Genomic DNA, 19746 nt, shown 5'->3' with positions numbered 1-19746 from the left:
TTCCTGAGTTGTAAGCTGTATAGTAAACTGCTAATAGTAAGCAAGGCGTGTTCATGATTCCAGGAGTCATTCCAGCAAATTATCAAACCTAAGGTGGCGGGGTTGGTGGGGGGAGGGGGATGGCTTGTGGAAACTCCTGAGTTGATAGCCAAGTTGGACAGAAGTGCATGGGTAGTCTAGGCACTCAGGGCTTGACTCTGGCCTCTGAAGTGTGGATCATAGTCTTGTGGGACTACGCCCTTAAACCTATGGAGTCTGATGCTACTTTCGGGTGCAGTTAGTGTCAGGATTGAATTGAATTGTTAGACACTCAGTTGGGTGAAAAAGAGACTATATTTTTGTCGTCAGAAAACATTACACAATTGTATATTTTCCTGTTCCTGCAGTCAGATTACAGGCTCTTTGAAGAGAAGACTATCCCATCCTTTGTAGCATGTAGCCTAGTGATTTGTGCATAGTAGATGCTAAGTAAGAACAGTAAACTTTGCCCAAATGAAAGTGTTTTCTGTATTTAAGATTATGCCTTTCGGGCGCCTGGGTGCCTCAGTCACTGGGCGTCTGCCTTAGGCTCAGGTCATGATCCCAGGACCCTGGGATCGAGCCCCGCATTGGGCTCCCTGCTCTGCAGGGAGCCTGCTTCTCCTTCTCCCCCTGCTTGTGTTCCCACTCTTGCTGTCTCTCTGTCGAATAAATAATAAAGTCTTTAAAAAAAAAAAAAAAAAGATTATGCCTTTGGATGCAAGTTTTTCATCAAGTAATAGAAGTAGAGATTATTTTATGCTAAAGCAGTTTTCTTTTAAAAATATTTATAAATTGGGGCGCCTGGGTGGCTCATTCGGTTAAGCAGCTCAGGTCATGATCCCAGGCTCCTGGGATTGAGCCCCGCATCGGGCTCCCTGCTCAGCAGAGAGCCTGCTTCTCCCTTTCCCTCTGCCTGCCGCTCTGCCTACTTGTGCTATCTCTCTGTCAAATAAATAAATTAAAAAAAAAAAATTATAAATTGAATTTTGAAACCCATGGTTTGAGGGTGGGCTCTTAATGAAGACTTTCTAATTTATTTTCTTATAATCACAGAATTATACAACTGTCATCACAGTAATTTACCCCTCAGAAAAACCCCCTACCCACTAAGCATCACTCCCCATTTTCCTCCAGTCCTCCCAGCATTACCCCCATCTACTTTATGGATTTGTCTGTTTTGGATGTTTAATATAAATTAAAAATGCAATATGTGACTAGCTTTTTTTTATTGCCAGATAACATATTTATTTATTCATTGGTCATTTAATGGACATTTCTGTTGTTTTTACTTCGTGACTCTTGTGAATAATGTCCAGTAGAAGGACTCCTGAAGGTTGAGTATCAAGACAAATAGTAACCGTACTTCAGTTTTGTGGGAATGTCCTAATCTAGTTGGCCTGTGGGCCAGCTGCCTGTTTTTGTTGGGACACAGCCATTCATACCCATTCATTTTCAGATGGTCCCTGGCTGCTTTCATGCAGCAACTGCAGAGTTGAATAGTTGCTACAGAGACTGTGGCTCACAATCTGTCTCCCTGGCCTAGTCTGTTTTTGAAACTTTAACTTCAAGAAGTATCCTTCATGTTTACTAAATATCTTTTTCTCTGTTTCTTGTTTTTCGGCAGGCAGAGAACATTTATAATGATGAAGATCCTGAAGGAAGCGTGGATCCAGAAGGACAAGGGTCCTAGATATGTCTGCACTTGTTGTGATTTTAGACTCCCCTTTTTTTTCCTCTCAACCCTGAGATTGATTTAACACTGGTTTTGAGACACAGACTTTGTTTGGCTATCTCTCTATGATAGGTACCATCAACAATGTTATTAGCCCAAACAGAGGGTGTTTTCTAAGTATTAACTGGGGGACTTGATTCAGTAAAGCCACAGACTTATATTTAAATTTTCTTTAGGAATTTTCTAGTAACAAAGGTCTAAAGTAGCCACAGAAAGGGGAATATTATGTGTGGTTATTTTTCTTCTTAGGCTATATCCCCAAGTTTTTCAGACTCCTTTAAGTAAAGGCTAAAGTAAGGAAGGAGTAGAGCCAAGTGAGGTAGGTGTCTGAGCCATGAAGTATAAATACCACAAGATGTCATTTTTATTCAGGAAATGGGGGAGATTCAAGTCATATAAATTCCTATTCTAAAATTTTCACACCTGACTTTCCAGGATGCACATTTTCCTATGTAGACCAGTCTCCTCTCAGTTTCTTCAGTTAAGTCAAAACTATGTGTTCCTCTTTCCCCCATATATTTTTGCTTGTTAGTGTATTTCTTGAGCTGTTTTCATATTTCTTTCCTTTCTGTGAAATGGTTTTTTAAAAAACTTGGGACCACCAAGTTGTAAAGATGTATGTTTTTACCTGACAGTTATACCACAGGTAGACTGTCCAGTTGAGAAGAGTGAACTGATAGCTTGTATTTGTTTTTAAAATTAAATTAATCCTGGATAAGAGTTGCTTTTTTTTTTTTTTTTTTTTTTTTTTTTTTTAGGAGTTAGTCTTTGACCACTAGTTTGGTACCATCTCTATTTTGGGTGACCTGTTTCACCAGCAGGCCTGTTACTCTCCATGACTAACTGTGTAAGTGCTTATAATGGAATAAATTGCTTTTCTAAGTAACCCCATGCTGATGGGTTTTATTTGGTATACAACATTCATCAAACACCAGTCTGGCTTCTTGAAGAGTTGTTCAGAGGACAGTTACTGTGTATGGTCTTCAACTATCAAGAGCAGAATTAAATATAATAGACCCAGAGCTATAGAAAAGAGCTTTACTCCTTCCCAGGGAAAGTGCAAGACATGAAACACTGAGCCAGAGGTACACAGATTAGTCTTTGATAACATAACATCTTTTTGAAGTCTGTCCCTAGAGAACTACGTGGACTTCCAAGACTGTCAAAGGCAATGTGGCAGAGAGCATTTAAGGCAGACTTTATATTTGGAAAAGGTGTTTGAACCTTTTCCCATAGAGAGGTTGACTCCCCCCAGTATGTTTTTCACTGGAGCCTGTATTTAGAGGTTAGAAATAATAGGCCCTTGAAAGTCTTTATCACCAAGTGCCATAACCAGATAAAATGCCTGGTTCTTTGCCAGTCACTCAGTTTAACGGAGTACATCACTCTGACCCAAAATCATTTTCATGAGGCACAGTCTTTGGGGAAATCTGAATATCCTTAAACCTTTAGGTTCAAATCTAGATTGGTTTCTTTTTCCAAGTCAGTAGTTCTGAGTGTAGTGAAAATTACCTTGACACAGGAGTAAACTGTAGGAATCCACACAGACTTAAACTTTGTAAAAGGATTCACTTTAAAGTCTAACACTCATGGCACAAAATAATTCAAATTGTAAACCCATATCATGAAAATCTGCTGCCTTTTGACCCTACCTATGCTCCAAAAAGTTTTGGGTCAACACAAGGCAAGATATATTCTTCACAACACTAAAGTGTCCATACATCCATCATTTACTCTGTGCACATGGGAGTTGCTGCCAGAGGACAGAAGGTTCATTTAAAACAGGTCAGCCAGTATTTGTAACTTTCCCAGGGTGAATTGCTTGCCAAGTCCTTGGCACTCCCTTCTCTGGAAAAAAAGTATGTCCAAAGGGTACTTAGTGATCCTTTACTAAAAGGTTTTTTGTTTCTGGGTTACAGATTCGGCCATACGTTTCTAAACAGCCCCTGCAAGGTTGAGAAAAGAAAAAAGAATTAAGTTCCTACTTGGTGCAACTTGAAATAATACAGTGTAAAGTTCATCACAGCGAACTTCTGAAGTTTAGTTAGTGCTGGCTAAGCTGGGGAGAGAGTGCTAGAGTGTAATTTACATATGATTAGCGATGCATTTCTCCTCACCAAATGCCTATTTGGGTGCCTCCTATTTACAAAATTGAATGAATGGTGACCTATGTGGTGGTGATGGGAGGGGCTAGCTAGAGATTTTCTCTGCCCAGGTTAACCATACATGGGTATTAGAGTACTGGGGTTCTGTAGTTTCGTTTCTTAAGATGAGTTGTTGCCCTTTCCCTATTGTACTTTTAATCTGATCCACACAATGGTGTTTAACATATCATTTTCCTCAGTTACAAGGTTCTCTAATCTCCCAAACAGTAAGCGTAATCAGTCATGCCTGGATAAAACACGGTAAAAGAAAATGCTAATAAGTTAGGAAAAGTATCAGTTATAATTGTTATTTGTGAGTTTGTATCCAAGACACAAGATTAACTAGGAAATTAAGAATAATATTTATGGGCATCTGTCTAGTATACAACTTGACCCAGACCTTTTTTAATCCTTAGTTTCTTTATCCTAGAGAATCTAGGACTTCATACAGAATATAAGAACATTAGTATATAAAGAAATGAATGGATAGGTGTCTTGCTTGTTTCATATATTAAGCAATAATCCTGTCCCACAGGCTATAAACAACATCCACTTGAGCCTTCTTTATGACTTCGAGATTAATTTAGCCTTTTGGCCTCCGTTGTCACAGTCTGAATTAGGTAGCATAACTGTCTTCTCTGCTATTCTAAGGAAGCTATTTATGAATACCAGATGGGGTAGGATAGGCCAAGGAAAGTAAGAATGCACAGAGCCCGGATGTGTCATCCTGTTAGAGAATTCCTGGTGATAATTAGAGCATATTTTGAGTCCTGCTAGAAACAAACATTCCAAGTGACCCCTGAATGCTTAAACCAGGCAATGTGGAGGTATGCGTTACTCCTAATGGACTTGTCATTTGACACACTCTTTTCTTAAGGCATTAGTATTGTTAAGTTAGGAGCAGCAATAAAGCAAACACCACTCTTACATCCTCAAGGATCACCTTGAGACTGTGTCTCGGTTCCACCTGCCTGAGAAGTGGGAGCGTTAGCCTGTCCCAGGCTCTTGGGTAGCATAGCCCTTTAAAAAAAGAGATCCATTTTCCATCTGTCATGGATGAGCACAATTTGGAAATCATTTCCCAAGTCACTTTTTTGCTTTTCCCTGTTAAGTGAAATTTCCCCCGAGCAACATCTGCCCTCACCACCATCCCCTCAGCCAGTGTTGGTTAAGATCTGAGTAGCAGCAGAAACTGACTTATAAGTGGAGAGCTCTTCAGCAAGGCTGATCCTTAGCTGCTCCATCTCTTTGTTCTTCTGTTGCTGGAGTTGCACCCCGCTCCTTAACTGCCTCTGTCGTTCTTCCATTTCCTCCAGCTGTTCCTGCAGTGAGAAGGCCAAGAACATCTCTAATGAAGAATAGTAAAAGAAGGCCAAGAACATCTCTAATGAACAGAATAGTAAAAGAAGGCCAAGAACATCTCTAATGAACAGAATAGTAAAAAATGAACATTGTCCGTTACAGTTGATAAAGCACTTTTTTACACATGGTTTAACCTTCACACCAGTATTGAGGTTGAGAATCTGAGGTTCAAAGAGGTGTTTGGACAAAGCGATCCTACTCTTGCCAATGGTGACCTGAAAGGGGTCTTGTCTGTACCCGCAGATGACTGTTTAATAGAATCCTGCAAAGGGTGGGTGGGTGCTCAGAGGGATTTTTGTTTTGTTTTGCAGAGGGATTTTGTTTTGTTTTGGAGTTTTGTTTTCTAAGATTTTATTTGCCACAGAGAGACAGCAAGAGAGGGAATATAAGCAGGGGGAGTGGGAGAGGGAGAAGCAGGCTTCCCACGGAGCAGGGAGCCTGACGTGGGGCTCGATCCCAGGACCCTGGGATCATGACCTGAGCCGAAGGCAGATGCTTAACGACTGAGCCACCCAGGTGCCCCTATTTTGCAGTTTTAAGTGTGGGGGAGAATTTTGGTCCTCTAGTTGGTGTGCTGAGAGTTTCATGGACCTCTGGCTTGTGCAAGTTTGTTTCTATTAGGATAATCAGTTTTTATATCATCCTGCAACTTAAGTTAAAGGAAACCAAGTCTTGGGGCACCTGGCTGGCTCAAGTCTGTGGAACATGCAACTCTTGATCACAGTGTTCTAAGTTCGAGCCCCGTGTTGGGTGTGGAGCTTAAAAAAAAAAGAAAAAAAAATCTTTGTAAGCAATTATTAACTGTAATTCCAGGAGAGTTCAAGTACTAGAAGTCCAGTTGTTTACAGGAAAAACAGTAAATACAAGTTTTATATTTGAACCTCCTTCAAGACCAAGATAGCTCTACCTGGTACTTAACTGTAACATCCTATGCAAATAGGTGCTTTATTAGGATGTTGGCTATCACAATGGTTAATTTCCTATATCCTGTACTCATTACACTAAAAGACTGAATTCATTCCAAAATGCTAAATTGGAAGATGGAAGAAGCAATGCCCTGGAGGCCCTCAGGAGCCGTAAGATAACTGTTTCCCATTCTGCCAAAACCAGACAGGATACGTTCTGTAAACTGTCTCTGCCCAGGATTAATGCCTGAGGAGTGAGGTAAGGAAGATGTCAGCCAGTCAGTCTCTGGCATAGCTGCTAGCTGGCGTGGATCCTCGGGAAGCATGAGGGAGATGGGAAGGGAAGGGAAGTTGAAGTTGGAAGGCCTATTTTAAAGATTTTTTTTTTTTTTTTGACAGAGAGAGACATAGCGAGAGAGGGAACACAAGCAGGGGGAGTGGGAGAGGGAGAAGCAGGCTTCCCCGCGGAGCAGGGAGCCCGATGCGGGGCTCGATCCCAGGACCCCGGGATCATGACCTGAGCCAAAGGCAGACGCTTAACGACTGAGCCACCCAGGCGCCCCGGAAGGCCTATTTTAAAGGGGTAATGATTTCACCTCAGATTTTGAAGAAGAGTAAGACAGGAATCCAGTTTGGGTACATGCTGTTATTAGAAGGGTCTAAATAATTGGTTCTCTGAGTCACCCTTGGTATACCTGTAGCACATCAGTCTGCAGTGTTTGATACTCTGGCTGAATCTCCACATCCATCAGCCTTACCAAAAGGCCTTTTTTTAGCACCTTAGCCATACTTCGGCACCACACAGAGACGCAGCCTTAGCATCTAAGCCTGTCTTCTGAAGGGAAGCATCTGCATACCTCTGCCCCAGTTTCCCAAGCCAGGAAACCTGTATTTTGGTGAGGCATAAAGGTATATGCTTGGGAAGGCAGTCTGTACCATCAGCGATAAACTGACGGAGGAACGGTGTCACAGAAAGAAGTAAATACTGCTATGGCGACTGGCATTAAACACGACCTCCAGTCTTAATGCTGGGTAGCACCAACCAGATTAACTTTCCAAAAACTGCTTTATCAGCTCAGTCTTTCAAAGGCTTTCCATCTTTTTAGTCTGGCATTCAGACCCCTCTAGTTTGACCCCTACCTCTAACTAGAACCTCCATCATTCTTCATACGAACCCTTCGCCCTAGCCTGCACCGTGTTGAATGGAAGCCGCTGCAGGCCACGTGTGGCTGGCTCTCAGGTACTAGAACTAGGGTCTGTCACCTAAACAGTGGCTGCTATGTTGTATCACTATCTTTTTTATTCATGTCTAACTCCCAGTCAGATGGTAGGTTCCTGTCCAGCACCCTACACATAATGCTTGCTGTGAAATATGTAGATAGAGTAAACATTCCATAGTTCAGCCTAAGCGACCTACCATTTTCAGCTAAAAACTTTGACAATGTTCTCAGCAAATTCCTTGTACCACCTACTGCACCAGTCACCAAATCCTACGCAAATATTTTACTTCACGTATCTTACATTCTCTCTCCCTCAAAGTGGTCTTTCCAGGCTCTCTCAATTCATCCTGCACACTGCCATTTTTAAGAGCACATACCTATGTGCCAGGCACCATTGGAAATGCTTCACAAATATGACCTCATTCCTTGCAAGAGCCCTGTGATGTGAATTATTACTAATCCCAGTTTACATGTGAGGGACTGGAGTCACAGGTTAAGTAATTTGTCCAAAGTTTCCCAGTTAGAAGTGGTAGAGCCAGGGGCGCCTGGCTGGCTCAGTCGGAAGAGCCGCTCAAACGGCTCTTGATCTCAGGGTCGTGAGTTTGAGCCCCATGTTGGGTGTAGAGATGAGTTTAAAAAAGTGGTAGGGCGCCTGGGTGGCTCAGTTGGTTAAGCCACTGCCTTCGGCTCAGGTCATGATCCTGGAGTCCCGGGATCGAGTCCCGCATCGGGCTCCCTGCTAGGCGGGGAGTCTGCTTCTCCCTCTGACCCTCCTCCCTCTCATGCTCTCTGTCTCTCATTCTCTCTGTCTCAAATAAATAAATAAAATCTTAAAAAAAAAAAAAAGTCTCTTAAAAACAAACAAACAAACAAACAAAAAAAGTGGTAGAGCTAGGATTTGCCACTGGCTTAGGGCTCATGCTGTACAACCCCTTTGCCGCCTTCTTATCTATCGTCTCTTCGGTGGTCCTCAGACTTGGGCATGAAACCCCAGGAGGAGGCCATATTGAAGTGCCCTTGCCACAGAAAGTAGCTCCTCACTTTTGCCATTCCACATAAGATTCCGTTTGGGGGAAACGGGTCTGTGGCTTTGGAGGAAACCCTTTTTTTTTGAAAACCACTGACTGAACACATCAAACCCTTTACACTCCGGTCCCAATCTACCTCTCCAGCCACATCTGTCTACTGCTTACATTCTTTATGATTCAGCCACACTGAGCTCACTTCCCTTAACAATGTCTTTTTGTGTTTCTATGCTTTTGTGTAAGCTGTTCCCTCTGCCTGGAATGCCTTTCCCTTGTCTACCCAGTGGATTGATTCTTCAACGCTCAGCTCAAACACCTTGTGGAAGTTGAATATGAACTTGAGCTAGATTGCCCAGGGTCAGAATCCTCCTTCCATCACCTCCTAGCCATATAACCCTGAAGAAATGACTTAACTTTTTTGTCTCATCTCTCTTATTTTTCACAGTGACTAATTCATTCGTACCTATCTCACAGACAGGTAAGGATTAAATGAATTAATACATGTAAAGAACTAAAATTATGCTAGCTGTTGTTAATCCTCATGAAATTTCCCCTTTGCTTCCCAAGGCTTCCCAAGGCACTTGGGATTCACAAATCTACTTCACTGGTACAGTGCCTTATTCCTACAACTATTACAGTGTTTATTACATTGAAGAATATTATTTCATTGATTCTAAGGCTTTCACATTTTAACATCTCAGGTCAGGGTGCATTTTAAAAACAAGTGTCTTAGATTTTATGAAATATATTCATTTTATCTGGTATCCTTCCTGGACTATAAACCATTTGAGGGCAGGAACTACCCCCCCTCTCCGAGCCATTTCTCATCTTCTTCTCTGCCAGCACCTAACTCACTGCCTGGCACATGGTAAGTAGGCACTAAGAAAGTATTTGTTGAATGAACAGGTGATGGCGATGAAAGAGGCAAAGTTTACAACTGCAAGAGTGAAGTGTACCCTTGAAAAGTAGTCAGATGCCATAAGTGACCTTTGGCAAACAGTCTGGGAAGCCATTTCAGAAAGAATTTGCTCACTTAGACCTTGATTCCCACTTTATGAAACAGCAATAGGAGACATTTCATCAAGCGTGTTTTTCATAGAATGATCTTTGGAAACCTGCAGCGACCATCAGATCTGAAACAAATCCAGTACCCTGATGAAAATCACAGGGGGGGGGGAACATTCTTTTTTTTTTTTTTTTTTTTTTAAGATTTTATTTATTTGACAGAGAGAGACACAGCAAGAGAGGGAACACAAGCAGGGGGAGTGGGAGAGGGAGAAGCAGGCTTCCCGCAGAGCAGGGAGCCCAATGTGGGGCTCGATCCCAGGACCCTGGGACCATGACCTGAGCCGAAGGCAGATGCTTAACCAACTGAGCCACCCAGACACCCCAAGGGGGTAAACATTCTACAACCCTCATTTTGTGTCAGAAAACTCCCCCAAAGGGAGCGCCTGGGTGGCTCAGTTGGTTGGGTTGGGTGCCTGACTTGATTTTGGCTCAGGTCGTGAGATTGAGCCCCATGTCAGGCTCTGTGCTCAACACAGAGTCTGTTTGTCCCTCTCCCTCTGCTCCTCCCCCTGCTCATGCTCTCTCTCAAATAAATTAAATATTTAAATAACAAAAAGCTCCCCCAGAGGATTCCCTGTTGATGGCACCACTGTCCCAGTGAGCCTTGCCTGAGGTCTCAACACCCTCTGTGACTTCTCACCTCCGCCCCCTTCATTCAGTGGCCACGTTTATCCTGCATTTGTTCTCGAATCCATCCCCTTTCTTGTATTCCCCCTACCATTTTTTCCTCTTACCTATCATAGCTTCCTAATTAGTCCCTAGCTTCTAGGTCTCCAGCTCATTTTGCACACTGCCACCAGGAATTTTTCTAAAAGTAGAGAGGCGGTCATGTTACTCCCTTTACTGATGCAGCTGACTACTGAATGAAATCCACATTCCCTCGTCTGGATTTCAGAGTCCAATATGATCTCAAATCACCTTTCAGTTTCTTTTTCTTTTTCTTTTCTTTTATTTATTTGAGACAGAGTGAGAGAGAGCGAGCTAGCATGATTGGGGGAGGGGCAGAAGGAGAAGCAGACTCCCCACTGAGCAAGAGCCCGACGCTGGGGAAGGGTGCTCCATCCCAGGACCCCAGGATCATGACCTGAGCCACCCTGGCACCCCACCTTTCAGTTTTTCACCTCTCACATATTTGGCATATGTCGTGTCAAATATATTAAAATTACCTTCACCTATTTCTTTTTACTTTTTTAATGTGACTACTAGAAAGTTTAAAATTCTGTATGTGGCTTGCGTATTTCTTTTGGACAACACTGGTCTAGGTCTTGCCTAAACTTCAGTACCCAGCTCAAATAATACTCATTCTTCCATGAAGTGTTCTGTGCCTTAACCGATGACTAAAATAATTTCGTTATCCTATAGCACTTTTAGCTGCACCTCTCTTAAATCACATGCTGCTTTCTCCCCAGGTTACAATTATTGTCTGAGTACAAGCTATTAAGGATAGTATTTATTTAAAAAAAAAACAACAACAAAAAAACGCTCTTTCACTAGATTGTGAACCAATAAAAAAGCAGTGGGGGAGGGGATTGAGGGTAGTACACGATACATTCACTATTAGGACCAAAAGCTCCATTGCTTTCATAATACAAGCTATAGAAAGCTTGACAAAATCTTAAGTGAAGTGAATGCAGCCATTTTCAACAGGGGACCTGTTCCTTGAAGGATGTATCAGACTACCTGGAAGGGCGTAAGCTTTTTAAATTTATCCAAAGGAACGCGTGTTTCAAAAGATGAAAATACTGCTCTGAGAGGCTCTCACAGTGGTCCGCGGTGCTTACGTCAGCACTTAACTGATATGTCCCCTGAGCCGCAGCGGCAGAAGTAAGTAAACCATACTCCCTTCTGAAAGCTCACAGTCTGTGGGAGACAGACAAAATTGTGTTTTCACTTAGTATTTATATCCCACTCTGCCTATAAAGAGATTAGGGGGCACCTGGGTGGCTCAGTCAGTTAAGCGTCTGCCTTCGGCTCAGGTCATGATCCCAGGGTCTGGGGATCGAGCCCCGCATAGGGCTCCCTGCTCACCAGGGAGAAGCCTGCTTCTCCCTCTCCCTGCTGCTCCCTCTGCTTGTGTTCTCTGTCTCTCTGACAAGTAAATAAATAAAATCTTAAAAAAAAAAAACCAAAAAACTGGCTCACACTTAATCAGAAGTAACTCGAATACAAGCGAAATGGTGACAATGCACTAAAAAAGAAAATGAGGACTAGAGCTTTATAGATTTCATCCCAGTTGTGTGTGTGTGTTTTTAAGTAATCTCTACACCCAGTGTAGGGCTCGAACTCATAACCTCGAGATCAAGAGTTGCGTGCCCTACTGAACAGAGCCAGCCAGGTGTCCCTCATCCCAATTTTATTATTATTATTTTTTAAGATTTTATTTATTTATTTGAGACAGAGAGAATGAGAGAGAGAGAGCACATGAGAGCGGGGAGGGTCAGAGGCAGAAGCAGGCTCCCCGCCGAGCAGGGAGCCTGATGCGGGACTCGATCCAGGGACTCCAGGATCATGACCTGAGCCGAAGGCAGTCGCTTAACCAACTGAGCCACCCAGGCGCCCCCCTCATCCCAATTTTAAAACTGGGAAGCTTCAGGCAGAGATGGGACAGGTGAGACTTGAGGATGAATACACGGGGAGGGAGAGAAGGAACATCCCGCCTAGCCTCGCCCCTCTTGCTCTCTCTACTCAAGCACGATTCATGCAGAATTGGAAAATTGTACTGTGGAAAGTGCACTGAAATATTCAGGGTTGGTCAGATCAGGGGGCAAAAATCCCCAGCTCAGGGGCGCCTGGGTAGCTCAGTGGTTAAGCATCTGCCTTCAGCTCAGGTCATGGTCCCAGGGTCCTGGGATCGAGCCCCACATTGGGCTCCCTGCTCGGCGGGAAGCCTGCTTCTCCCTCCCCCACTCCCCCTGCTTGTGTTCCCTCTCTCGCTGTGTCTCTGCCAAATAAATAAAAATCTTTAAAAATAATAATAATAAAATAAATAAACAAGCAAATAAAATCTTAAAAAAAAAAAAAAAAGAAAATCCCCAGCTCACTGAGCCTGCTTCCTCATCTATGAAAGCAGTAATCCTTGATTCGGAGGATTAACGAGAGGACCGAGTGACGACGGTGTCGGGGTGCAGCATGCACTAGGGGCGCAGACTGTTCTCAGCCCCTAGCACGGGCCTGACTGAGTGGAATGAAGAGTGGAGTAAGGAAGTGAGTGGACGTCCCAAGGAGTAAGCTGTTCTTCCCACACGAGAGAGGATCCTTCAAAGTGCCCGGAAGACTTTTGGCTCCGGTCACGTCCTCCTTCCCCGGCTAACGGGCTGCACTTGTGTGGGCGCCCAGGGGGCCTACCCGGTACTGCTGCACCTCCTCATCTCGCTTGTGCCTCACAAGCCTGATCTGCTCCTCCACGTTCCTGTTCTGCAGCTGGAGCTGCCGGGCCTCTGCTTGCAGGGATCTCAGAGCCTCCTTCATCTCTTGGATCTCGGCCTGGGTTTTCTGTAGAGCTTTGGCCGCAGCTTCTTTCCTCTCTAGAAGGCGCAGCAGCTGAGGCTCATACTCCTCCTCCAGGCCCTGGCGGCTCTCGGCCATGAGGTTCTCAAACTGGGCAGAGAGCCGCCGGCTCTCTTGGAGAAAGTGCTCGTCCCTCTGGCTTGGAGGGGCTTCTAGTTGTTGCCGTAGCTGCTCCTTCTGCCTCCGGTAGGCCTCCCGGAGCTGGACCAGTTCCTCGGAGAGCTGGGCTGCCCGGGTGGTCAGCGCGTCCCGGAGCTCGGCAAACTGGGCCACGTCCTGCCGGTGGCACTCCAGCTGGTACTGGCAGGCCACACACTCCTTGGTCACCTTGAACAGCCTCTGCTTGACCAGCCGGATCTCCTCCCTTAGCCCGTCCCTCTCCAGCTCCACCTGGGCGTGCAGCTTGTAGGCAGCCAGGATGTCCTGGTGGACCTGCTGCACCTCCTGCAGGGCTGGTTCCCGGAGCAACACCAGCTCGTGGATGAGCTGGTCCCTCTCCCCTTCCAGCTGGGCCACAGCTTGGACACACTGCTGGAAACGCTCCTCCAGCAGTTCCAGATCCTCTATGCTCAGACCGTCTGTGCTGGGACTAGGCCCGGCGCTGAGGCCCTCCTCAGGGCGAGCTGTCTCCTCGCTCATGCCCGTCTCTCCCCCATCACCGGTCTGCTCTGGGCTTGTGGTCTCTTCTGGCTTCGCGGGCTCTTCCACATAGAGGATCTCCTCTGGCTTCGCAGGCTCGTCCACATCCAGGGCCTCCCCTGGCTGCCTGGTCTCCTCGATGTGCAGTGTCTCCTCGGGCTTCTCCGTCTCTTCCACACACAGTGTCTCATCTATCTCATCGAGGTCACCTTTGTCCCCCAGGAAGAGAATGTCCTCTAAGTTCAAGGTCCCCTTCAAAGACAGACTCACTTCTGGGTCCAAAGTCCCCACCTCAGGGGGGGATTCAGAGTTCTCTTCTTCAAGAGGAGAACTGGCTTCTGCTCTTGTTTCCCTGCAAGAGAAATGACTTAAAGTGAGAGGACAGCCACAATCCCAGGATGGTTGGCAATGGGAGCCTTTAGGGTTATATCCGGGTTGCACATCTCAGAGGGCACGTGTCTGCTCCCACCCCCGTCCACGCATCGCTCAGGTCCCCTGACAGCATCCCCATGATGTCAGTGTCTCGTCTCTGCTTACATACATACATACCTTCAAGGCCGGGACACTCACACCTGAGCCGCCACGATTTGTTCCGCTGTCATAAGAAAATTCTAGTGTTGAAGTAAAACCTTCTCTGCAATTTTTTTTTTTAAAGATTTTATTTATTTATTTCAGAGAGAGAGAATGAGAGCGAGCACATGAGAGGGGGGAGGGGCAGAGGGAGAAGTAGACTCCCTGCAGAGCAGGGAGCCTGATGCGGGACTCGATCCCGGGACTCCAGGATCATGACCTGAGCCGAAGGCAGTCGCTCAACCAACTGAGCCACCCAGGCGCCCTTTCTCTGCAATTTTTAAATTTTAATTTAATTTAATTTTTTTAAAGACTTTATTAATTTATTTGACAGAGAGAGAAAGTGAGCACAAGCAGGGGGAGCAGAGGGAGAGGGAGAAGCAGGCTTCCCGACGAGTGGGGAGCCCTACGTGGGGCTTGATCCCAGGACCCTGGGACCATGACCCGAGCCAAAGACAGATGCCCAACCAGCTGAGCCACCCAGGCGCCCCTCAGCAATATTTTTTAAAAGATTTATTTATTTTAGGGGCACCTGGCTGGCTCAGTTGGTTAAGCGTCTGCCTTTGGCTCAGGTCAGGATCCCAGGGTCCTGGGATTGAGCCCCAAATTGGGCTCCCTGCTCAGTAAGGAGCCTGCTTCTCCCTCTCCCTCTGCCTGCCGCTCCCCCTGTTTGGCTCGCTCACTCTGTCAAGTAAATGGATGGAATATTTTTTTTTAAAGATTTATTTATTTTAGGGAGAGAGAGAGGATGGGAGGAGGAACAGAGGGAGAAGGAGAGAGAAACTTAAGCAGACTCCACGCGGAGCACAGAGCCCAACTCCGGGCTCAATCTCACAACCCTGAGATCACAACCTGAGCCAAAACCAAGAGTCAGACACTTATCCGACTGAGCCACCCAGGCGCTCCTTGTCTGCATTTTTTACCTAGACTTGATTCCTCTTTCTAGAATCCTCTTTCTAGACAAACCTAACTACTTTCTCATGTAAGTTCTTTAGACACCTAAAGAACAGTAACATCTTTCAATTATTCCATGCATGCCAAAGTGTCCAGTGCCCTCCTCATTTGGATCACTTCTTTTTGACTAGGCTCCAAATTGTCACTGTCCCTTGGGGATGGGTATTGGAAAGAGTACCCAGATGTGTTCCGAGCAGTGAATCTCTGGACACTATACTCCTATTGATAAAGGCTAATATTGCCAACATAGAACAGCTCTATCATATTGTTGACAAATACTGAGTTTGACTAAAAGCCTTAAGACTTTTTCACACCAAGTGCTTTTAAATCACATCTCTCGTTCCTGTAAAACTTCATTCCTCTTGTTGGGGCGTCTGGGTGGCTCAACTGGCTAGGCATTTGACTAAGGGCTCTAGGATTGAGCCCCACGTTGGGCTCTTCTCTGGGCGTGGCGCATGCTTGAGATTCTTTCTCTCCCTTTGCCCCTTCCCATCCCCCCCTCCCTCTCCAAAATAAAACAGAACAGAACAAAATAAAACTTCATTCATCTTGTTAGGACTGGCCCATCCTCTGGCCTGTCAAAGGCTCTTGAATTCAGATTCTGTGATTCTAACGGAGAAGCTCCTTAACCCAGCGGCCAGTTAGTTGCCTGCTAGCTCAACCAGTTCCTGTTAAGGAATAGCCTCCTGCTTCTTTGGCCTTCAGATGGCTTTGGTCCTTCCTGTTTCCAATGCATCTTACCTGCCTTGGATCTCTGAGCAGTTCTTTGAAAATATAAAATACCATGGAAATAACAATAAATTATACTTATAAAGGTCTTATATGTGGGGCGCCTGGGTGGCTCAGTCGTTGGGCGTCTGCCTTCGGCTCAGGTTATGATCCCAGGGTCCTGGGCTTGACCCCGTATCGGGCTCCCTGATCAGAGGGTAGCCTGCTTCCTTCTCCCTCTCCTGCTCCCCCTGCTTGTGTTCCCTCTCTCGCTGTCTCTCTCTCTGTCAAATAAATTAATTAAAAAAAAAGAGAGATTAAGTAGTTTGCTCAAGGGAACTCAGATACTCCTTGGGCACCAGTTATAAGACAGTCTAAATCTGAGTATAGTTTTAAAGAAAACTACTTTAGATATAAAGTATAAATGAAAAGCCCCTGTATCAAAGAATTTATGTCTTGAAAAAGCTTACTTGTGGGGTGCCTGGTGGCTCAGTCGGTTAAGTGTCTGCCTTTGGCTCAGGTCATGATCCTGGAGTCCCAGATTCAGGCCCGCATAGGGCTCCCTGCTCAGCGGGGAGTCTGCTTTTCCCTCTGCCCCTCACCCCACTCGTGCTCGCTCTCTCTCTCTCAAATAAAAAAATATATATATATGTATATATATATATACATCTATCTTAAAAAAAAAGAAAAGGCCTACTTGTGTCCAGGTTTTAAGCTCTATATCTTAGCTCCAAGTTCCCACTACAGATTATTTTTATTCTAAGATTTGATTTATTTATTTTGAGAGAGAGAGAGACAGAGCATGCGCAAGCAGGGGGAGGACCAGAGGCAGAGGGAGAGAGAGAATCTCAAGTGGACTCCATGCTGAGCATGGAGCCTGACAAGGGGCTGGATCCCACAACTATGAGATCATGACCTGAGCTGAAATCGAGTCAGACGCTTAACTGACTGAGCCACCCAGGCGCCCCCAGATTATTTTTCTTCTAAATCATTGTGTATTCTGTCCTCCTCTCTAACACCCCAGGAATCCCTGGCTTCCCATTCTGTGTCTCATGGTGGCCTTCAGGAAACCACAAGTGTGGCTTCACCAGGCCCCGGACGTCCCTGGCCTCACACCACCCAGCACCTGCACTGAAACCTAAAGCTTGAAGACAGCCTCCAGAGTCACCTAATTAGTTCGTCCCCGTCCCTCTACCAGAGAGGGTGTTGTTTAGATCGCTTCAGCTGGTGTCACTTGGCATCTCAAACTATCCTCCTCCCTGGGCTTGCTACACCTGTATTCTCCAGCTCGGAGAAGCACAGCCCCATACAGCGGGTTGAGGAGGCAAAGAATCCTTAAGCAGCTCTTTCCCTCACCCATGTAGCCAACTCGCTGAGAACTGACCGATCTCAGAAAGTCTTCAGTCTCTGGCCCCTCCTCACCCCCTTGCCGGGGCCCTACTCCAAGTCATCACCACACACCTGCACTTGCGTGAGAGCCTTCCGACGGGCTTTCTTCCTTCTCACGCCTGTCCATTCTCTACAGTCGACGGGCTTTCTTCCTTCTCACGCCTGTCCATTCTCTACAGTGCCACAGCTTGCCAGAACGTAGCCGGGGCGCACCACTTCACGCACGGACAGCCCACTGCCTAGCATAGATTCAAAGCCCTTAACCATGTGGCCCCAACATACCTTTTCAGCCTCAGCTCGCACTACTCCCTGCCTCCCACCCAGGGCTTGACAATCCAGAACATGCGGCAACATTTTCACACCTCCTACTCCTAGCCCACTATGTCTAAAGGATCCAGCTGAGAAAATACAGCTTACTGTAGGCCACCGGATTAGCGAACAGCCTTGCACTACCTGGAAAGGTAGAGCTCCTAGCGCCAGGAAGGATGCACCTGCTCAGCCAGCCAGACCCCCTTCGGTCCTCAGTAGGGCCCCTGCTTTCCCAGCAGACGGCCCTCACACGCTCTTGCTGAGTCCTCTCCCCTGGAATGACGGAATTGTGTTCAAGGCAGGATTCCAAGTCTTTCACGCGAATAGTCAGGTACATGAGGCTCATCTTTTACCCCCATTTTGTACGTGAGGACACCAAAGCACTGAGTAAAGAACTCAAAGTTCCACGACTTGTAAGTAAGTGGCGGCGCTTGCAGAAGATGGCCTCGGGCTCCAAAGCTGGGTGGAGCTCCCGCTGACCCCTCTGCTCCCAGAACAGCCCTGAGTTCTACAACAGGTGCAACAGCTACAGCAGGGCTAACGCAGCTTAGCATTCAAAATAGACTTATTTACCTACTCGTAAATGTCTGCTCATCCTTCAAGCCCTGCTCAAACTGCATCTCTCCCCCAAAGTATTTCGCAGACAGACCCATTATGGCGTTCTCAAGGCCCTCTGTGTGCAGCTCATCATTGCACTTAGCGCTCTGTATTACAGCAGTGAGTGTGTCCGTGTCCCCTGAGGGTCCATTTCCTAAGGACAAGTAATGCTCTCATTCCCTGGGCACCTCAGGGTGGGGCTCTGTAGAGGGAAGTCAGGCAGAAGCTGACTGGGGTCCAAGGAGGAAACTTGCCCAAGGTCAAGTGGCCCAGCTGGACGTGGAACCCTGTCCCCCTGACCCCCAGGCAGCGCTGTTACCCCCCACACTGTGGTGGCCGCCGTCACCCCCCCCCCCCCCCCAGCGCCAGGCCTCTGCTAGAGACTGCCCTCACCCAGCTGTCTCTCTCTCAGAGCCGGGGAAAGTAGAGAATGGGGGGTCTAGGGGCTGGCGAGCTGGCTCAGCTGGGGGCCCTGACCTCAGGCTTCCTTGGGCTCCAAGCTGCCTGCCTCTGCCGCTCGGTCCCTGGTGCTGAAGGGCTGCAGCAGCTCCCGCCGCTGCATCAACGCCACGGCTAGGAGTGTCTGTGACCCTGACCCAGCGCGGGCGTGAGTCGGTGTGTACCTGGCTGCGTGTACTCCTGTGTGTGTGGCCATGCAAGTGGTCGTGCGTGTAAAACTATGCTCAGCTTTGCGCTGTGTGTGACACCGAAGGGGGACGGTGTGGGTGTGGGTGCACCTCCACCTCTTCGGGGTACAGTCTGACCTGGGGCAGAAATCCTCCCTGCTGGCCCCAATCCCTGAGCCACAGGCCCTTTCCCCCTAAGCAGTGGCGAGCTGGCAGTGTGGATGGTCCCGGGAGGGCCTCGGCGGCTGCCAAGGTCCTCCTCCCGGCCCGGGACGGGCGACCCTCCCCACCCCCAGCCCCCATCGCAGATCTCAAACAAGAGAGAGCGAGCTGCCAGAACAGACTCGTAACTCCAGGCTGGCAGCCGCCCAGCCTGCACCAAGTCTCTTCCACACAGCGAATTCGGCAACCGGAGGCCTCCTCTCCAGTTGCATTTGGGGTGAGACATGAAGGAAAGCGAGGAGCCAGCAGCGTCCTTGGCCACTCCGGCCCAGTGGCATCTGATGGTCGATGCCCACCAGTCCGAAAGGGCTCATTCTCACCCAGGCCCGGGAAGAGGCGGGCGTGGGGGCTATAAAAAGCCACGGACAAGCGGAGGTGCCGGGACCCCGGGCCTCCCCCACCCTCCTCGGCCGGTGGCTCCGCCCGGTGTCAGTACCACACCCCGGCTGGCCCACCACCCGCAGCCAGGACAAAGGTGCTCGCGGGGGGGGGGGGGGGAAGGGGGGCTCCTCCAGCGCCCCCTCCCCACTGGACGGCGACGCGGGCCCTGCACGGTCCTACCTCGCGGCCTGGGCGGCGCCGTCCCCGCCGTGCCGGGGCTCCGGGCTGGCCATGGCTGCGCGACCCCGGGCTGGGCGGCCGCGTTATTAATAGCCGGCCCCGCGGGCCGCTCGCTCCGCGCCCGCGCCCGCCGCACTGGCAGCTGCCGCCGACACCGGATCCCGCCCGCCCCGGGCCGGGCGCGCCC

The 19746-nt window shown here is 47.5% G+C and overlaps 2 protein-coding genes across 4 annotated transcripts in view; one reads left to right on the top strand and one right to left on the bottom strand.

Annotated features, from left to right (window-relative positions):
- RBBP4 (RB binding protein 4, chromatin remodeling factor) overlaps positions 1-2639 on the top strand; it is a 23533-nt gene extending 20894 nt beyond the window's left edge. Inside the window, exon 12 of the mRNA XM_045898183.3 lies at positions 1646-2639. Within this exon, the coding sequence (XP_045754139.1) occupies positions 1646-1711 (66 nt within the window). The 3' untranslated portion in view covers positions 1712-2639. The remainder of the gene's footprint in view (positions 1-1645) is intronic.
- SYNC (syncoilin, intermediate filament protein) lies at positions 2434-19746 on the bottom strand. Of its 3 annotated transcripts, none has more exons than XM_045898181.3 (5): positions 19560-19746; positions 12823-13975; positions 5095-5219; positions 4826-4917; positions 2434-3699 (listed from the first exon to the last, which is right to left on the bottom strand). In XM_045898181.3, the coding sequence occupies exons 1-4, from the start codon at positions 19610-19612 to the stop codon at positions 4830-4832; spliced, it is 1419 nt and encodes a 472-aa protein (XP_045754137.1). In that variant the 5' UTR covers positions 19613-19746; the 3' UTR covers positions 2434-3699; positions 4826-4829. The 3 variants fall into 3 exon arrangements, with proteins under 3 accessions (XP_045754137.1, XP_045754136.1, XP_045754138.1); XM_045898180.3 differs by having other exon boundaries at positions 4841-4917; positions 19560-19745; XM_045898182.3 differs by lacking the exon at positions 4826-4917.

Source organism: Mirounga angustirostris, unplaced genomic scaffold (genome assembly GCF_029215605.1).
Source record: "Mirounga angustirostris isolate CCGP_5_RB_7025 unplaced genomic scaffold, mMirAng1.0.hap1 SCAF_4, whole genome shotgun sequence".
NCBI lineage: Eukaryota > Metazoa > Chordata > Mammalia > Carnivora > Phocidae > Mirounga > Mirounga angustirostris.
Note: the sequence above shows the minus strand (reverse complement) of the source record. Positions and strands in the feature narration are given on the sequence as shown.

Bases quoted from the DNA above. Each gene is read 5' to 3' on its own strand.
- SYNC (XM_045898181.3), bottom strand. From the start codon at position 19,612: ATGGCCAGCCCGGAGCCCCGGCACGGCGGGGACGGCGCCGCCCAGGCC. The intron at 5,220-12,822 runs GTAGGCCCCCTG...TTCTCACTGCAG, and splicing joins AGGAGGTGCAGCAGTACCGG to GAACAGCTGGAGGAAATGGA. The intron at 4,918-5,094 runs GTCAGTTTCTGC...CTTTTTTTAAAG, and splicing joins GAAGAGCTCTCCACTTATAA to GGCTATGCTACCCAAGAGCC.